General features: G+C 25.2%; 2 protein-coding genes and 1 non-coding gene across 7 annotated transcripts in view; 2 read left to right on the forward strand and 1 right to left on the reverse strand.

Moving 5' to 3' along the window:
• The first annotated feature begins 4,697 nt into the window (after positions 1-4,697).
• Positions 4,698-14,008, forward strand: LOC105831052 (venom protease). Its single transcript, XM_012670901.3, has 7 exons — positions 4,698-4,849; positions 8,353-8,442; positions 11,322-11,645; positions 12,154-12,456; positions 13,003-13,104; positions 13,232-13,383; positions 13,691-14,008. The coding sequence occupies exons 2-7, from the start codon at positions 8,376-8,378 to the stop codon at positions 13,853-13,855; spliced, it is 1,113 nt and encodes a 370-aa protein (XP_012526355.1). The 5' UTR covers positions 4,698-4,849; positions 8,353-8,375; the 3' UTR covers positions 13,856-14,008.
• Positions 14,009-14,712: 704 nt separating this feature from the next.
• On the forward strand, positions 14,713-14,926 carry LOC114255548. The gene has a single exon (XR_003626805.2). It is a non-coding gene; the product is annotated as a small nucleolar RNA U3 (small nucleolar RNA).
• A 3,294-nt stretch (positions 14,927-18,220) lies between these two features.
• The window catches only part of LOC105838768 (nuclear receptor subfamily 2 group E member 1), a 28,750-nt gene continuing 25,044 nt past the window's right edge, over positions 18,221-21,926 (reverse strand). For all 5 annotated transcript variants that reach the window (XM_012684559.3, XM_036282701.1, XM_028194277.2 and 2 more), the window contains 3 exons: positions 21,664-21,906; positions 21,036-21,117; positions 18,221-20,469 (listed from right to left, as the gene is read on the reverse strand). In XM_012684559.3, the coding sequence (XP_012540013.1) occupies positions 20,216-20,469; positions 21,036-21,117; positions 21,664-21,906 (579 nt within the window). In that variant the 3' untranslated portion in view covers positions 18,221-20,215. The remainder of the gene's footprint in view (positions 20,470-21,035; positions 21,118-21,663; positions 21,907-21,926) is intronic.

Raw genomic sequence — 21,926 nt, forward strand, 5'->3', positions numbered from 1 at the left:
TACGTAAAAAAGATATATATATATATATATATATATATATATATATATATATAAATATCATACTTATAGAATTAACCGTTACTGGATTGATATATTACAAGAAATGAATTGTGAGAAGAGGGAAATATTGTATATTATTATTATTAAAAAAGTTTTGTGAAATCTACGATTGGTAGATATTTCTGCTAGATTATGAATTTTATCGTCTGAATAATATAATAACGATCTCGTATAATTATTTCATTTTTAACAAACAATTGTTATCGCGGAAACATTTACATTTTACACTGCCATATAACACTATCCATCACGATTCAGTTATTAGAAGACATATGAAGAAGTATCTTTTTAACGACCGTTTTATTTTACATGACAAATTTTAACGGTTGTTTAATCGACTACATTAGGAAGTTTTAACTATTGAATTCGAAGGTGATATGTAATGCGTCCTGTTTCAAGGATTGTGAGAACAAAAGAAAAGATATATTTGCCATATACAATCAAGTAGTTAGATATAATTCTTGACTTCTTATTTTGCGAAATAAGAGCAAGTGGATATATACATATATGTACCTCTATATTAATTATAATTACAAAATATGTGTATATATATATGTGTATGTATATATATATATATATATATATATATATATATATATTGAAAAACAATAATTTTATATACTTTCGTATAAATAATAGGAATTTATACTGTATATATAATAAAATAGGATAATACAAAATATTGACTTACTGTTGCAACGCTAGAGTAAACATTATACAAAATACACGACCCTTAAAAAAACTATTACTTTGTTTAATTATAACCATTGAAAATTACTTGTTCTTGCGTATGCGATGTTGATTAATGAATTAATGATATGAAAAGAATTCGTAATATGAAATGTTCTTGAGTATACTTATATTATTATCATACGCACAAGATCATGCAGGATCAATCACCGTTCTTTTAATACGGTAATTCACCGCGTAATCATTCATGTGGAATTTCTCGTTCGTCATCAAAGATGCATGAAATTATTAAAATACATTATATAAAATACATTGCGTCATATAAATACGAAGAATGATTGTATAAGTTTTTGAGATTGTTTTCAAAGCATGAAATCCCAGAATAACAAATCCGGACAACCCGAACTAACATTGAAAAAGTAATACTGAGGGCATGACAAAAAAATCATAATTACTATTAAGTGGCGATTATGATTTTCCTTGATGACTATTTTAGAGCACGGGAATTTTTTATAGATGTTCCACGATTTCTCTGTTACGCATCTATACAGCGATTCACATATTCAGTTTGATCATCGTTATGTAATATTTAAAATGATTCACGTGCAAACTGAATCATGAAAACGTAGAAACATGGAACGGAAAATATTTCTCTCTTAATTAATAACAAGAAGGATGTATTCAAAAATATTCAAAATTAAATAGAAACCAAATCAAATTGGTCAAATCTAATTCCTTTAATTGTGGCTAACATTGTAACTTTCTGTGGATTTCATCGGCTTCTTAAAGGCAGTATACAAAGTATTTGATAATAAATGTAACAGTGCTCAGGTAGGTAAGTAAAGCAGGCAATTGTATGTTAATATAATCCTATGAAACATAATACAAATAATCTATTAATTATGATTGTTTAACATTGCATTAGTGAGTTATTATAACTTATTTTAATTTCGATTAACAATTTATAATTGAAAAACTGATAAAAATCTGCGAATTAACATGCATGTACGTGATTCTGAGAATGTAAGTGCACTTACGGCAATATGTAACACTTTCCAGGACAACGAACATTTTATTTTGTGTTGTGATAATATTTTATCATTCTGCTATTTATTCTTATATTACATATTCTACTGTTTATTTATTAGAATGTGTACAAATCTCGTGTCGATTGACAATAGAGATGTATGATCTATACGAATACGAAATATTGACAATCGTATAAAATCATATGTATTTAAAGTAACTTTATGTCATATAAACAATATTATTTATCTTTTATAGAAATATTATTTATATATTATCTTATATATGTATTAAAATTAAATAATAAAATTATACATGTATTAAAATTAATATTATGTTATTAATTAAAAGTTGTTTTAATGGTTTAATTCAATTCAATTCGATTCGGATAAAATTTTGTTGATTAAATTCCAAGGACAAAGAAATTTGATTCGGCGTGAGAAATTTTTGATTTGTAACAAAAATTTTATTATTTTTATTATGTTATTATTTATTTACCTCTATTAAAGATATGAAAAAAATTCGCATGTAAAAATTTAATATCGCCGTTTCAGAAGTATGTGCAATGTATATATGAAGTTATTTAAATATATAAATATAGTTATATAAATATATATATATATATATATATATATATAAATCTTTAAATATTTTATATATATTATTGAGACTTTTTTGTAACTGTTAGTTGATGTTTTGAGTTTTAGCAACGATTTTCTAAAAAGACTAAACGATATTTGTTTTAAGAACGATCATTACAAGTGTAAGTAAATCATATATTTTTGAACAGAAATAAAAACTCAATAAAAGTTTTTTTTGAAAACTTAATTTTGATTATAAATAATACAAATTTAAACTTTGTTTTTTATTCGTATACATCTAAGTGCAATTTAATAAATCTTAATGAACCTACTGCCTATGTGCTATGCACATTTGTATGTTTGTTAAACACGCCTTTGTATTTATTATTTATCAAAGTATGTAATCTACTGATCTCATTGTTTTCAAAAAATGTCAAGGCGCGAACATTATTTTTATTGTTCTATTCTTTATCAGATTATATGAATTAATGTCATCTTTTTCGAAGAACGTCGATCGACAATACTGATATTGTCTGTGAATACATTAAAAAAAGAATAATAATTATCAAATGTTTTGAATGAAATAATGCCAATTAAATCTAGTTGACGTAACTAAAAATAATTTTACTTTTTTATATATTTAATAAATATAACCAAATTTAGTAAATTTAATGTTTGTTACAAAATACTTAAAAAAACAAAGTTCTTTTTATTACAATTAAATATTTAATTGGTATTATTTTACTCAATATTCGATAGCTATTATCAAATTTTTTTTTTAGTGTGGTTGTAAAAATTATTGAAAATTTAATACGAATCAGATATAAGACATAAGATAGATTATCAAAAAATGAACGAATATTTCCTATAATTACATTGCATATCTTAACATATGTTAAATCAATTGCTTATTGAAATATTTTTGTAACGTAATGTTCTATGATCATTAAAGTTAGTACAAAGGAAGAATAGGCATCTATTAATATTACTACACAAAAGATGCAGAATATTACGGCATTCTCTCTTTTATTATCAATATAATCATTATGTACGTGGAATCGTACCTTACGTAAAAGTTAATATTTTATGACATTTTTTAGTTTAATTTTTTTTAGTTTAATACGACTTGTCCTACAAAAATTAATTTTTTTAATATTTAAATGCCAAATTTGTTTAAGAAAAGAATCGATAGAAAACGATAATAATCGATATAATCTGCCATAAATTTTACGTTTCCTATTGTAATTAGTGTTTCACTTTTTGTATTCCGAAAGAAATGTCTTTTCTTATTATTATTTGATCAAAAAGGGATTTAGTCGTTAATATGATAAAATTCTTATATTACGTAATATTTTGTATACGATAATATATTCTTCTTGTTCGTTTTGAAGGCATTTATTACGAATAAACGATTAAAACTTTATCGTAATAAAGTATGTATTTACGCTATTATTTCCCGATTCATAACTAAGATTAAAAACGATTAAACATTTCGTTTTTCACTCTTTTTTTTGAACGGGAATGATTTACTCATACATTCTGGTAACTCCAATAGAAAATATGTTAAATAGTTACATCATACTTCTTGAAAATATCAATAACGTAAGCAAAAAGAATTTCTGTAGGATTTCTTATTGTAATTCCTTTTATGATCTTTGAAAATATTTACAATTAGGAAACTATGAATTGAATTTACAAATACTGTGATGCTGCACAAGAAATGACATTAATATTAAATCTCATTAATAACATAAATTTTTTTAAACCAATAAAGGTAACTTCATCAAAAAACTAAAAAAAATTTAATAATTTACCTTTATATTATAATTTTAATTACATATTTCTTTGTAGTTAAACTTACATTTTTTTTAAATTAAATAAAATTCTATTTAAATCGATTTGAGAAGCACTTTCTCATCTACTTGAAATAATCCAATATCTACTTAGTCATTATATAATTCTTATTTATTATCAAAGTATAGTCTTTTGATTTCTATTTAATTCAACATTACTTGTAATATTTAAAAATTAGATACATTCTAGTTATCTTCCTTTTTTTTTTCAAGTACAAATTACATATTGATAAAAATAATATTAAAGTATTTATGTGAAACAGAACACTGTCACTTTATTTCAATTATTTTATATTGGAATATGATCAATGCTTTCCTTGACCTCTATCAACTAGCATGTAAACATTCATCTCAGCAGTTTTTGGATAGTTCACATAATAATATTATATTTGCATGAATATGCGGAAGAATCTTTAACGTACAATTAAATTTCTAGCCTGTCAGGACTGCTGCCCGATTGCTTCTTCATCCTTTATAAAGCGAGTGCGTCGGAGGGGAACAGTTCAGTAGTCCGTGGACGGTGTCCGTCGTTAGGACTCTCGTTGATCTATTGAGATCTCGCCGGTATCTTCCGAGGTTTTTTTCCATGCATAAAGATTCCCGTATGTGAGCACGCAGCACTAACGCAATAATTACTTAGTGAGTAATAATAAAATTTATTAGTTTCTATTTTAAAGAGGAATTGAGATTTATATAATTTTGATGAATAAGAAATGTGACGTTATAATTTTTCTTCCGAGAGTTATCAATAATTGTTGAATAAATAATTATTAATTTTTCTCCATCTCAAGTGAAACAGGGACTGTCTTCGTATCTTTAATTGCATTAGCAATACATTGAAGACATTGAAATTACAAATTGTCTATAATAATTTTTCCTAACAGTGATGTGAAATATGAATTATGTGCTATGAGAGTGTGCGTGCTAAAGTATTCGCTAAAAATTATAGTATTCTCGAAAATTGCTGACGTCTATATATACAATGATTCTTGATCGATCTGTACGATCGCTACTTGACTCGAACTATAAGTTTTGCTATATTGTTATAATAATATTTTTAATGCAGCTGTTATAAGACACTTGACAGATTCATGTTTGTCGTTTAATTGTTTCATCTTTTGTCGTTTAATTGTTTCATCTTTTCTTCTTTTAGTAAAGATTTTTTTTCCAGGCACAAAACATTTATTATTTATATAAATTATATAATTTATATTATTTATATTTACATAAATTTCTATTTCTATTTATTATATTTTAAACACATAGGTTTTTTTGATACTTACAGTTGAATATAAAAATATGTATACATATTTAAAATATTTTAAATCTTTTTTTACAAATATTGAAAGAAAAAATATATATATGTTGTCCGAGTTTGATAAACATAGCAGAAAGAAATATAATTTAAGAGACTATTTTAATATGTATTATATATAACATTTACATTTAATTGCTAAATATAATTTTTTTTAGATATACAATTGATACTGAAAATGTCTGATCTTTTAATTGCAAATTTGTTCACAAGTTTGCCTTGGATTCTTCAAAAAAAAAGTTAAAAGTTTATTTAAATATTATTCAAAAAATATATAATTTAAAATATTACAACTGATTTTATGTATAATACCTCGATATTTATATCTCAATATTTTAAGTTTAAATCTCATTTTTTGAAATTGTAATTAAAGTGAGATTGTAAATATATTTCGACGTACCTATAACTGTACTAAAATACAAAAATTTAGTTGTGCGCTTTTAATTAAATATTTTAATAATAATTGTCACGAGATTTAATAAGCAAAATTGTTCAAGTTTTTTACGGTAAATTTGGAAAAATTAAGTGAATTATCAGTTTATAGCCTTCAATTTACTACATATATGTATATAAAATGATCCTTGGCCTGATGTCATTTTTGTTCAGAACGATTTTATCAATGCCAAGTATGTGCGGTCAGTATATAGTTCGTAATTAATTTTGACCATGAAACGGAAGCACCGGGGAATCCTCTGACGATGTTGTCACGCTAGGTTGCAAATGTATTATAATTAAACAGCATGATTAACTTGTGCATCTATTCAATGTCGAGATCATCCAAGCAGAACTCATTTTCACGCCAATTACAACGGTGAGGCATTGAAATCTCCACACAAGTGCTATAGTTCACTAAATGCTTTTGTAATTCTTTTTATGTCTTCGTCTATTTGCATTTTATTTCAACGTGTTTATATTATTTCCAAAATATAAATAAAAGTTACAATAATTTAATAATGATTATATATTTAACAATTATATATTCAACAAGCAGTATTATTTTTAATATGCACAAATTTATAAAACGTAATAAAAATTCCTATTAAATAAAGTATTTTTTGTAGAAAATTTATATAATTTTTTTTAAATAAAATATTTTGTAAAACATGCTATATATATTAATAGAAATATATGGAAATGATTTCTAATAAATCAAGCTCAGAGGATGCAAAGATAGCAAAGTCTTATTCTTAAGTCAATGTAAAATAAATTTTATTTTTATAGTAAACTTTAAGTTTAATTAATAAAAGTTTAATATAAAAATCTAAAATTTTGTGCAAAAATATATAGCATCTAAAAAATTATATAAAATAAAGTATTATAATTATTTTTTTATTTGTTTGCAATTTAATAATAATCATATATGTAACATATTTAAAACAATAAATTATAAATAAACAATAAATAATTCATTTGACAAAATGTCCCATGAAACAATTAAATAATTTGCTTTCAGGTATCTAGATATAATTAAATTAAATTTTGTTGAATAAATAAAAAAGTTTATTATTTATAAATAAGACTTTTTACATTCCGCAATAAGTTGACAATTTTCTATTCTATAATTTGTATTTTTTTGTCTTTATTATAAGTAAGCACAGTAAGCGCAGTAAAAATGAGCTAAAAATAAAATTTGCTACGAATTGTTACGGAATAATATTACAAATGTTAAATATTTTTTATGCATTTAATTCCCAAAACCTACTATTACAGTTAAAACACATAAACTCCTTAGTTGCATACACTTTTTATTATGTATCTTACATTTTCACCGTTACTTAATTACACAACATATTAGAAGAGGAACTATTTTTTTAGCAGTAAAATAGGAAAAAACTAATAAAACATATAATTTATGATATAAAAAATATTATATTTTAAAGACATTAAGTAACCATTAAAGAAACGTCTTTTTAATTACGTCTTAAAAATGTTTTTATTAATAACATCTTTACGTCTTTTAGAGATAATTTTTTTTTTATTAGTAAAATTAGAGATAAAATTTTTTAAGTGACAAAATGATCTAAACGATACGCATGTCTAAAAGAAAATTTTGTCTTGTGTGTTAGGATCATTTGTCTGGGGCATTTTATCTTTTAAAAAATTTTATCTCTAATTTTACTAATCAAAAAATTTTATCTTTAAAAGATATTTTTAATAAAGAGATATTTAAGATGTAATTTAAAAGACGTTTTTATAATGCGTTTTAGATATTTATTGCCTGAGGAATTAAACATTTTAAGTCGACATATTATTTTACATTGACAGAAGACATATTTTATATTTTTATGTGGAGAATACATTTGTCATATTTTAAAATAAAGTTTAAATAATTAAATAAATAATTAATCAATAATTAATCAATAATTAATAAATAATTAATCAAGATTGCATATAAATATATGCAAAATATTTTTACATATTTTTATTATAAATAAATAATCACAAAATTATATATGATAATATATTAAACTTTGCGGATAGTATAAGAAAATTGTATAAGGAAGTTTATCGTTTAACTATTATGTAAATTAAATATAAATCCTGTTTGAGTCTTACTTACATTTACATAATATACTGACAATGTTTAATTGTACAATTTGTTGAGAGTGATTTATATTTTCATGTATAAGTTATCTTCTCTAATGTGAATTAATCAAGAAAATTTTCAATAAAGAAATTACATCGCAATAAAGAAATAATCTTTTAAAGAAACATAATGCAAAACCCTTCTGCATTTATTAATGATTTTATTGCTTTAGAATGCAAATAATTTGTTTGTAAATATTTCCACTAATATTGAAATAATATACTACATTTGCATTTTTAGGGTATCTAAACAAGTAATTCACAATGGGGACTGTTGTACTGATACTCATTGGTTTGCTGTACGCATTAATACCGTCGACGTATTCTCAAGGTATGCTTTTTATCATCTTTTTGAAACCACAGATTCCATTACAATCTCGTCAGAAGCTTTGTTTAGATTTTTCTTATAGGGGAATCCACTGCGTCAAAACGTCATTAAAAAAAATACATTTAACTTTGTAGATATACTGCACTTTCAGTATCTTAGTCCTTATGCTCTCATTCTTAATCTTTACAACTTTTAACAAATTTGTAGTATTATTAAATACACGCATTATAATAAAATATAAATAAACTAATTTTTTATGTTACTTACAAATACTGATATCATTATCATATAGTAATAATGTCGGTATTATAGAATGATATCTTTTAGATCCAGATAGATCAATTTATTGAAACTTTTTTATATTATCTTCCCGTTACACAGACTACCGAGAAAAATTACAGTATTGACGTAGAATTGTCCGGCAACACGGCCAAGGCCAGATACTTTAAATTGAAAGAACGAGAATTTCAAGTATATAGTCTGGCCATTGATGAAGGTCGATTATTACGTCATTTTATATCTTCTTCTTAGATTCTGAGAAAAAATGTCATAATTAGTTAAAAATCGGAATAGTGGAAAATCCGAATTATTTATCGATCTGTATACGCAATCATAGTTAATATGACGTAAATGATTTTTTCAAGTAAATGTTAAAAATTTTAGTTGAAATATTATTTATTACTATACATTGGAAAAAAGATAATTTACATATAGAAAACTAAAAATTTTAATTAAATATTAAAAAATAACAGAAAACAGCTTTTGTTAATTCGTTATATCGAAATTTTGATACACAAAATAATACGATAAATTGAAAACTACAGTAATTTTAAACGTCAATTTTTTAGAATTTTATTATATATTTTTTATAATTATTTAATTAATAATAAACTGTTACATATTGTTGTACATACATAACTTTCTTGTTTGTATTTTTGAACATATCTCGATTTAGACAGAAATAATTTATAGTATGTTATAAATTAAATACCAATAATTATTGATACAAAAATATTAATGAGTAATTATCATAACTCTCTTTTTTTATGTTAAAATTATAATAATTAAACATTCTAAACGCATGAATTGAATCAATAAAGAATTTGTATAGATATGATAGCAACTGATCTTTTAAAACTGCTGTTCGTTTTAGCAATAACAATTATTGCAAACAAAAAATTGTTATGATTTTCTGAGAAAAATTATTCTGTTTCATACAATCTATAATAGCATCTTTAATGCATCTAATATAAAGAGATTGCAAGAGATATCTTATACAATAAGCCATTTTGAAAAGTCCGTCATATATTAAATTGTGTTAAATATTACAAATTCAATATGATTTCTGAAACAAAAAAGGTTGATAATTAACAATAAACAATAATTAATATGTATGTATAAAAATGGTAATTTAAGTTAAATAATATACTTATACAATTACAATAATAAAAGTAATATACAATAATTAATTAATAATTTTTAACACATATAAAGAGATATAGTTAATTAATGGTTAAGTAAAAGATTAATTAAAAAAAAGCTTTGTTATGTAATTTATATATTAAACTTTAATATACATAAATTGCAAAAACATTAATTATTACAAAATATAAAACGATATCATGACAATTGCTACACCATTTGATAGAAGATACTTTTTAGTTTACACTTATGTTTCTAAAGTTTTATTTTAGTGTTTATTTGAAAAATATTATTTAAAAACAGTATGATGTACCAATATTGGTAACCTTCGTCCAGCGTTTTAATTTGAGTTCGTACGTGTAGGCGAATGTTTATGCATAATATCTATTGCATAATATGATTTTTATAAATAACTGCATGTGCTGTCATTACGACTGTGCGTCGTCATATAGTTTTTAACGATAAATCTTTGTAATTATCATATTTTTATTGAAATATTCTTTAGCGAAGATAAATTTGTTTATGCCGTTCATTTATCGTAGATGTTAAAAAGGCAAATAATTAATAAAATGTTCAACAAAAACGATTACAATAAATTAATAATCTATTTTTGGATATTCCTTATATTATAGAAGCATTTAATTTTACTTCAAATGTTTGTTATACTATCTCTAAATATTAAAATAATAATTAAAAAGTTTCTATTAAAATAATATTGATATTAATAACAAATGAAGTGCTTACATAAATTTATTACCTTAAATATCATACTTATAAATCTTACGTATCTATACGTATCTATACGTATAAATCTTACATAATAATTACAATTTATTAAAAACACAAGTATTTATAAAAAACAGATATTTGTGAATTTGTTGACGTAGAAGCAAATAATGAAAGTGCACAACACAGAGGGCAAAAATCATTAAATCTATATTCCTTAGATTAATACTACAATATCTGATCAAAAATGATTTTTCTACAGAAAATTATTCTAATTTCAAATCTTTAATCCAAATATGACAATTGATCTGTTTTAATATACCTATAAAACTTTATTCTAATAAGTATTTTATTTGATATATTAACATAAAATATTCCTAAAATATTTGAATTAATAATAATTATATTATGAGCCTAACAATGCCAAGGTAAGGAAAACAAAATTGATCTTATTTGATGATAAAGCCCATCAACCGCTAATGTAATTAACATCAATGTTTCTAAAAATGTTTATAATTTAAACAGAAAGTTTTTATTGACATATAAGAAGTTTTTACATGGAAATTAATAAGCTTATAATTATAATTTTTTTATTATAACCAAAGATTTTAGAAACATTGATGTGTATCTTAAAGAAGAAAAGAGAAAGAAAACCATTTTGACATATTATCTCAAAAAAATTTATTCGATGTGTTATTAAAGTTCTCGTGTCGTTTAAATTCGAATTTTGACAGGTGTATGCCAAAATCCACAGGGACAACTCGGTACATGCATCAATATCAGATCGTGTGCGTTTTTACTCGATCTCCTGAAATCGAACTCCCAAAATCCACAAGTAGGCAATTTCCTACGTGCTTCTGTTTGCGGTTATGAAAATCAAGGTAGAGATCCTTGGGTTTGCTGTCCATATAACGGAAGGCGTACGGATAACGGCTTAGAAGGCGATCGAGATCATAAAGAAATCACGAATACTGCATATGGTCCTTTGTATCCCCCTAACTGTGGATACAGTAATGCTACACTACGCAGAATCGTCGGTGGCGAGCCAGCTCCGTTGGGTATGAATGATTATTGCATTATGGAGAAGCGTCCAAAGTCAACACATTTTCCAATCGCTAATCAAATATTATTCTTAGAATATTGATGTCTTTTCCAAGAATTTATCTCAATTTATTACAGAAAAATTCAAAGCTTATTTTTCTTCTTTGAAACTTTACAGAAGTTACACATATGTTTTTTTTTTAATTCCGTATTTTTTCCGTATATTTTTTCGATTCTGTATTCTTTTCTTATAAAAACGTTGAAGTGTGATGTTTTTTACAATTAGAAGTAAAAGTTTTTTTTAGTAAATTAATCTATAGAGAAATAGAAATAATGTACTCTATATTTTTGCTCCTAATATATTTTGATAAAATTTTAAAATTCGACGTTTAATAATTAAAATATTGGTATTTATTTATTTGTAGAAAAAATGATAAAAATAGCTTATTATTAAATCAATATCCATTATTGTCTCAGCACTGTATCGTTGTAACTGCCAATAGTAATGGTGAATTAATTTTACAGGTGCTTGGCCTTGGATCACCGCTCTCGGATATACAAACTCAAAAAATCCTAATGTTCCCAAATGGCTTTGCGGCGGCGTCTTGATTTCCAGTCGACACGTTCTTACCGCCGCACATTGCGTTTACGAACGAGCGGATTTATACAAAGTGCGCATCGGTGATTTGGATCTCAAAGACGATTATGACGGGGCAAACCCGTTTGAGGACTTCATCGAAAGGAAGACAGTGCACCCCGAGTACAACCCCAAAGCCTACACGAACGATGTGGCGGTTCTGAAAACGTCCCAGGAAGTACCCTTTACGAGTAAGCTTCTTTTTTCTCTTGTGTTTTGTTTTTGTAGTTATATATAATTGTTTCTGTGAAGGAATAAAAAGCAAGAATTTCCTGAGAGAGAAATGAATTTGACAAAATGAAATAAATTTGAGAAATAAATTTGGCAAAATTGCAACATAAAAGTCATTATATGACAAAATTTGATTGGTGTAAGAAAATAAAAAATTGATTATTAATTTTCGATGGCTTATAGTAGATACGTTATTCATTTTTTAAATTCCATACGAATCTTAACTAATATAGATTTATATTATCACTTTGGGAAGAATACGTAAATAAAAATCGTTATTTTTTATTTCTAAATAAAGATGATATGATTACATTTAGAGATACAAAATTTTACAGTTTAGTCTTTATTTTTTATAAACGTATAAAGTTTTGTATAAACACAATAGATATTAGATTTGTAAAGTTTTAAAAAATTACATATGTCATTTTAATCGAGATATTGTTTTATAACATAATTTCTTTTTTTCATTGCAATATCATAGATTGATATGCTTTGTAAACTTTCAGTAAATCTTCATCCCATTTGTCTTCCGGCGGATGATTTTAACAGAAATAGAAATTTAGAGAATCTCTATCCTTTCGTCGCTGGATGGGGATCTGTTTATTTCCGTAAGTAATGTATGAGTTAAATTGAGTCTTGTTCAATTAAACGTGATAATTAATACGCAGATAATTAATACGCTTTTTTTTACTCTAGAAATTATTAAATTGTAGTTTTGCTATTTTTATTTTTTAGATGGTCCATCAAGTAGTAGACTTTTGCAAACACAAATTCCTGTACGTACACACGAAGAATGTAAAACTGCCTTCCGGAATTTTCCAAAAACTGTCATTGATGACCGCGTTTTATGCGCTGGATTTGCTCGAGGTGGAAAAGACGCTTGTCAGGTGAGAAAAAGAGAATGCTAAAATTATAAAAATAAAAAATTAATAAGAATGTTATTCAAAAATTAACAATTTTTGAATAACATTTAAAAATTTGCTCTTTCTCTCTCTCCCTTTCTTCTTCTTCTCTCACTACTCTCTCTCTCTCTCTCTCTCTCTCTCTCTCTCTCTCTCTCTCTCTCTCTCTCTCTCTCTCTCTCTCTCTCTCTCTCTCTCTCTTTATAAAAACAAGAAATAATCTTTAATAATTTTTAATATGAATATATTTAACTAATATTTTATTTAAGATTTATGTAAAATATATTTTCAGGGTGATAGTGGTGGACCACTAATGGCTGTTGATCCTAAAAATCAACAATCATTTTACGTTATTGGAGTAGTATCATATGGCTATAAGTGCGCTGAGCCAGGTTTCCCAGGCGTTTATTCAAAAGTTACAGCATTCCTAGATTTCATCACGAGTCAATTGGTATAAGACAGAAATTATATATTAAATTATATTATATAGAAAAAAATTGAAGTTTTTTATGTTACTTTTATATAAATTCTAAAAACATTGTGCGCGCTTCTTAAAACTGTATTACACAATCCTGCCTTTTGTATTATAAACAGAATCATCTATTTTAAAGTATAATAACCTATCATTACGTGCAAACTATACAATACTCTTTTATTTGATTATTTCTATTCATTGTGCTCAATATGTAATTTATGTAAAATAATTATTAAATTATGTTGAATAAATGTTAAGTAAATATTTTTTATATTATTATTATAAATAAATAATTATTGTAATATAAATATTAAATTAATCTTAAACAAACGTTAAATAAACATTTTTGAACATAAATATTAAATAAACATTAAATAAGAATTTTAAATAAACATTTAATAAACATTTCTTAACATTTATTAAATAATCTGTTCAAACGAACTAAAAAAAAATCTTATTTTTAAAGATTATTAGTTAAAAAAGATTATTAGTTGAATTAATCGTACAAATTATAAATAATATAACCATAAAGAGAAATAATCTTTCATATTATAATCAAATGTTGATTTTAATTCAAATATTTTATTAAAAAGAATGTTATATGCATACGTGATTCTAAACTTTAGCTTTCACGTAATGAAAAATGTAACAATGCGCTTTTAATAAGATACGCTTTATAGCTACACTTTTAGAACTGTTAGAAAATCAATCTTAAATTCTATTTACGGATAGATTAATTCTCTGTTTCGTTGATAGAGGGCTTTGATGATTAAATGTTGCTCGTGATTAAAATGCCTACACTTAGGCTATATCTATGAGCACTGTGGCGTACAAACTTTAAGATCATACTTCACAGGATCAGTTCTGTAGGAGTTGATCTCATTCTCCCTCCCTAACATGGGAGTTGATGTAACCACGATGAGGAGTAGTAGCTCTCTTCTCTGAGCGTGAGAACGACGTGAATTCTCGACATGTCGAGAGTTCTGTCATCGATGATCGTTCACTCTCTATACTTAGTATAGAGGGGATGGGAAGAAGGGTTTTCTGAGTGGCTAACAGAAAAAATTATAAATAAATAATTATAAATCTCTTTAATAATTGTAAGATATTTTAGTATATATGCGAAATAAATCTAAAACAGATTACTTAATAGATCATAAATTTATCATCGATCGGTTATGTCATATTCTTCAGTTATCCATAAATCTCGGCTTTTTACACAAAAACAAAATTCATACTCTTTTTATTTTAAAAATATATTTGAAAATAAGAAAAATTTATAGAAAGAGTATGTAAAACATATAAGATATATAAATTACTAAATTTTTTCTTTTTAATATAATAAAATATTCGAGGTCTCTATAACTTAAATTCCTTTTAATAATTAAAAAAATTATATCTATATTAAAACAAGATAAGATACAAGCATTATTCAATAAATTAATCGCTAATAAGTTAATCAGTATTTATAATTGAAGTTGTTTTGCGTCATCATTGTCATAAGCATGTAATGCCCTCTACAAAAAATATGAGATGTATCTGCGATAAATGTTAGATAAGACAATTATACTATATTATATAATATGTATCGGCATTATATACAGAATTATTTAAATCACGACTGTTAATTAATCTTATTTTAAAAATCAAATTTATAAGAATAAGTAAAACTATCGATAATAATATCAAGAGACACGGTAGTGTCTCGCGCCAAGTGAACGCTCTTACAATGCTCTGTGTATTGTAAAAATTCGATATTTTATGCAATTGTCAGCCTATTGCAGAAAATAATTTTTACAATGCTCTGTGTATTGTAAAAATTCGATATTTTCTGCAATTGTCAGCCTATTGCAGAAAATAATTTTTACAATGCTCTGTGTATTGTAAAAATTCGATATTTTCTGCAATTGTCAGCCTATTGCAGAAAATAATTTTTACAATGCTCTGTGTATTGTAAAATTTCGATATTTTCTGCAATTGTCAGCCTATTGCAGAAATTAATTTTTACAACACTCTGTGTATCGTAAAAATTCGATATTTTCTGTAATTGTCAGCCTATTGCAGAAATTAATTTTTACAATACTCTGTGTATTGTAAAAATTCGATACTTTCTGTACTTGTCAGCCTATTGTAGAAATCAAGATGTGTGCATATATGTATGGTGTTTTCAAAATAATTATAGGATATTATTCAATATAATTTACAAAAATTAATTGTTTAAAATAATATTTATAAAAAATTATCAATTAATATATTATTATACATATATGTATTAATTTTGATAAAAAAATAATTTTATTTAGAAATATATTGAAAAATGATTTCTTTTAATTTTATTTCTAAAAAGTTTCAATTCTCATTTCTTTCATATTGTGGTAAAAAGTGAACGATTATTAAGATTTAAAGTAAATACAAACGTCTAATCAAAAAAACTAATTGCGTTTAAAAATAAAAATAAAATACTAGTATAAAAAGTAAAATTCCATTTTACAATAACAATTTAATAAAATACTTTAAAATATCTTATATAGATTATAAATATAAATATAAATTATTTCGCTGTTAATAAAAACATAACTGTATCATTTGTAAAAGATCATTCCAATACTGGCATATAATTTTGTTTTTCGTAGAGTTGGATAATTTGGATAACTAGTTAAAAGTTAAAAGTTAAATAATAGAATTAAGAAGTAAAAAAACTTTTAATTTAATTAATTTAAAATGTGTTAATTTAACTTTAATTAGTTATTTTTTAAACACATAACTTAACTTATTAACTTGTTTCCTAAGTTAAACATTTCTTTATAAAAGAATTCTAAAAGAATTTTTTCTACAAAAAAGTGATATTTCTCAGTTAACCCTAAGAAATATGCACACTGGGTTAACATAACTCGAACGAATTTTTGAAGTTGCGGAGTTTTTTCCGATCTACTTTTAGTTTTTGCAAAATATTTCTTGTGCTCTAACTTTTTTAGCTTTATAACTAAAATATCCTTTTTCTTCAGACTTAAGACTATCGATATAAAAAAAATGTTTAAAATTGGTGCATTTGAACCAAAGAGATACGCAAAGAAAAACACCAGGTTGGAAAAATCCGAGTATGCGTAAATTAGGATTTATGTGCGTACTGAGAATTAATATAAACTTAATTTATAAATAAAATAATAACTTTATTTGATGATTTATATTATAATTAATTTAATTTATATTTTAATAATAATAATGACAATCTAACTTCAAAAAATTACAATTTTCCAATTTATAATATAAATAATGTTACTAAAATTAACTTTAAATTTTGAATTTTAATTAATTTTTAACAAAATTTTTAACGTAACTAAATTTTATATCATTAATCATTATTAATTCTAATTTAATTTAGTTAAAAAATTATTAACTTATATGGTTTTTATTTTTTGGTAGAATTTTTTAAACGTTAAAAATAAAACTTTAAAAACAAATATGAATTAGAATATTAGAAAGTTTCTATCAGTTTTTATAATACCTTTTATGTATAATAATTAATATTTTCTCAACATAATCGTCTTAGAAATTGGACCCCAAAACAGTAAGTTAGATTTTTCTTTGCATTTCTTTTCTTTTAATATGAATTATTTGTACAAAATATTTACAAGTTAATATTAATTATTTACAAAAGTTAATTTATATGAGGATTCCTTTCATTGCAATATAAATTTATCGATTATACAAATACCTTGTGCTCTTTCGCAAAACACCGCATGTAGCGTGATTATGTATAAAAGTTAAATTAGGTCAGATTTGTTTTAATAAATTTTAAATAGAAAAAACCTATAAATGTATAAACAAATTTTTATTTCTTTAATTAATTACCTAAACAGATTATGTTTTTATCTTATTTCTAAAAAATAAAGAGGTGCCGTTTTAAGAAACCTATGCCAGTATTGGTGACTTTCTTCTATATAAACATATTATACAAGATATTTTGAAATTCGAGAATTAAAATACTATAACAAGAAAGTTCTCAAAAAGTTAAATAAAAGAATTATTTGTAAATTATTTTTAATACTAATTTAAAAACAAAATGTGTTTAAAACGGCACATTCGTGAACCGCACATGCAATGGTATGAGTGATTGCATGACAGAAGACCATCTAAACGTAATCTTTGATTGACTAGCTCTAAACCCTAATATTTTTAAAATTATTACTTTAAATAATAATTCTAATAACTATTTTTTTATTAACTTTTCGAGAACTTTTTGGCTACAATATTTGATTCGCAAATTTCTAGACATTCTGTCTAAAATACATTGCTCATTCTACATATTATATATAGGTAATATACTTTAGATTGTAATAAAAGATGTTTTTTGAATTCATATCGACGAAGTTTAATACATTAGAATTAAATATTACAGACGTGTATTTGTATGAGACATTTCTATATAATACAGAATAGACCTTATCCTGCGTACTATAACGTATCTTTCATGTAAGTGTATAACAAATTTAATAATTCTTTTAACAAAAAAATGATGAGAATATAACAATTATATTATAAAGTACAACTTCATTTTATAATACATTTTCTTTATCCGAGTTTGTTGTCATTCGTGATAAGAATTCTGTACTGCACAAACAAATCTCATGAATAAACATTATTTTTGCTAAAGCAATGATATAAAAAAAAATTAGAGCACCATTATATTATACCACACTTTTTACATTATTATATCATATTTTTTAATAATAATTGTCATAATTATATTGCAATACTTCCATTACCCACATTATTTTTATCGTATAACTTAGTTTTACGCTAATGCAGTACATATATATTATTTATTTCACGCAGCATTATTACTTAACAAATCGAATTCATACAATAATTTTTTACTCAAGAGGGATCACAGAGAGAACATATGATACATTATAGAGTCTCGAGATTATTTTCTCAAGTACAATTTTCAAAATGGTTTTACATTTATTATAATTGTGTATTTCGTTTAATAAGTATATGCAATTCTAAAGATGCATGATTAGACAATAGTTATTATATTATAAATAATATGGAATAATAGAGATTATACGACTTTACAAAAAATGCAGCAAAACACTTTGTTATAAACAAATGTTCAAACAATACAGCAGATAAATTTTCAATTTTATTAATTGTAAGATTTTTGTAACCTGTATTGATCCGAAGTTCGAATATGTAATAAAACTGAAAAAATTGTATTCTCGAAATAAAAGGACTTTTACAAGTCCTCTTAATACATATTCTTAATAGATGAGAATATATTGTTTAGATTATTCTTTAAAATTAAAAAAATATTCTTTCCATATAAATATAAATGCTAAAAATGCTATAAATACTAAATAATCTCATGTGACTTATATACCTTATAAAAATTAAGAACATCTGCTATTATTCTATCTGTTAAATTTTAGAAATCCATGAATTTTTATCTAAGTTAAAAAAATCATTTTAATGTTCTATTTTAAAAGAAACTATTAATAACTATTAAAAATAAGAGGAAAATTCTTAAGAATACAATTTTTTCTGTGAAAGAACAATTCCGTTACTTCCTTCTACATTTTCTAATCATTAGGAATATAAGTAATGCTCCGTGTACATACTCATTTTATTTTGTTATTTTTTTTATTTGGACTTTGCAGAAAATGAACTGTTTGATATATATAAGTAATAACGTAAACTTTTGATTTACTTACAGATGCAATAGCATAAATAGTAGATAATAGTACAAGGGTTTTTATAAATAGAATACTCAATGTCAGAAACCCACGTATTAATAATTTTTCATGTTTTGTTAACTATATTGTTTGGGCATCGTATTTTTAGTTGGATATAAAATTACAATATAAAATAACAATGAAAAAAGTATTAATAAAAAATCAATTAAGTACAAATTTGTTTTTATAAAAAATGCACAATTTTATTCGAAATATTTTATCAAAAATGGAAAAAAAATTAAACAGTTTAAATAACAAGTACAATTAATAAAAAAATCAAATACTTCTTAATCAGATTACTATAAAAACAACCGACAGAAGAACGATTTCTTTAATAGCAATTGTAAAAATCTCATTTTATGGTAGTATTGATAAAACAGTAAACACCCGACTGAAATTTTTCACATCAGATATCAACGCTATACTACATAATCGCAAGAGCAGAGAAAGGAAACTCATGGAAGCCACTATAGATTTTAAAAACTTTTTTCTTATTCTAATCTTTCTACACTTAAAAGAATTGGGAGAGTTTTAGAAAGTTGCGAGCTCGCTGTGGTCCTGATACATTTTACGACGTGTATAGCGCATACGATATGCAAAATGTCTTTCAGTTGATATACTTCTCCATTTGGTACATGTCGACTAGCAAGCGCGAGATTGGTATTTCCCCGATGGTTTCGTGAAAGAACAAACGTTCGACGGTCTTGGAGGAGACGCACCTTAGATATCCGACTAGAATCATCAACCTCCCGATTCTACCGGGTTGTTGCGGATATCGCGACCTCGTGTAATCCACTAAAATACGTTGTGCCTGATCCTGTAGTATCTCAATGGGCTGGACCGCATGTAGACCCACTGTCTCTGCGATTTACAAAATGAGATCACGTAGACTACATTCGACTGATAAGCGAGACAGAATCGATTAAGATAATTACGACACAAGGGTAAATGCGAGCAAGAATGATGCGATTATTATCGTTCAACGATTTCAAAAAATTATTTTAAAAAAATCACGAATAAATGTTTTAAATAAATTCAATAATAAATAATAAGACTACTTGTGATAATGATATACGTTAAGTTCGGATTTTTAATAATTTTGCAATCATCGTTGGGAGAGGTTAGACATTTCAGCACTTGAGATAAAAGAAAAAAATTCACCTCTTAGTGATGAGAAAACATTTTTTATGACTCGTAAAATAAATTAAGAAATAATATTAATTAGTAATATCTAATTGTACATTAATATTAATTTAATAAGAACATATAATCATGTAGTAACTGTTTAGTAGCAAATAAATCAAAGTAATTAGAAATATTGCCATTATTGCACTTTTTCAAATTTTTTACATGAAACAAGTACCTCAGAAATAATTTGCTTGTCGCATTTACACTAGTATAACAATTAGCCTAACGACGTTCTTTACCTGGCGTAAACAAAGCCACTGCCTTCATGCAGCCGCATTCGCCAAAATCGGGGGAAAGTTGCCTGAATCGGCATATTATAGCCTAAAACGCAAGAGAACATTTCATTGAAACAAACCTTGCAAGTCGGCGAAAAAAACTGAAGAAAAACGCGCGCCGAGTTCGAGAAATAAAAGGCCTATTTTTTTGTAACTGAATTAGTGTACATACATTCTCTATTTAAAGTAAAATAGGTGTTTGAAAGATGGACGAAAGCGACAAGAGAAGTTCTAGTGCGACTCAACATAGCAATAAAAAATAAATCCAAAATCATCTTTTCAAGGAAATAAGACTGGAAATTATACATCCATTTTTTTATTATATATTTAAAATATACATAATAGAGAAAAAGAAAGAGAAAGTAGCGTTGCTTAACATTAATTAATTAAATTAAACCGACGCATTATTTTTTAGTCTTCGCTATTGAGGAAAGCGGAATTATTTTTAATGCAAGCCGGACAAAAAAACTATAGAAACAATGAAATAATATTTTTTCTCTCAGTATCGAAAGGGAGATTTTATTCAATATCAACGTGCACTGTGACGTATATTGCAACTTGCTATGAATGCGGAAGGGTAAAACCGATAAACCTGAATAAGGACAAGCTCCTGGTTCGTCGGGTTGTCGTCCGTGGGTAATCGGCTGCGCACTTGCTCGTCCTCGAGGAGCGCGGTGATATCCCAAGAGATGGACCATTGCGCCAAGTGCAGGAGGAACAGCTGTGTCCAGGATCGTTCCAGCAGCAACAATTGGTCGTCCTTCGATATCGTTTGGAAAGGCGGCAGGCAACGTACCCATCTGACAGCCATGAATAACAGCCGGGCCGTCGTCTCCTGCGTTAACGTTAACGTTC

This window comes from Monomorium pharaonis, chromosome 2 (assembly GCF_013373865.1).
Source record: "Monomorium pharaonis isolate MP-MQ-018 chromosome 2, ASM1337386v2, whole genome shotgun sequence".
NCBI lineage: Eukaryota > Metazoa > Arthropoda > Insecta > Hymenoptera > Formicidae > Monomorium > Monomorium pharaonis.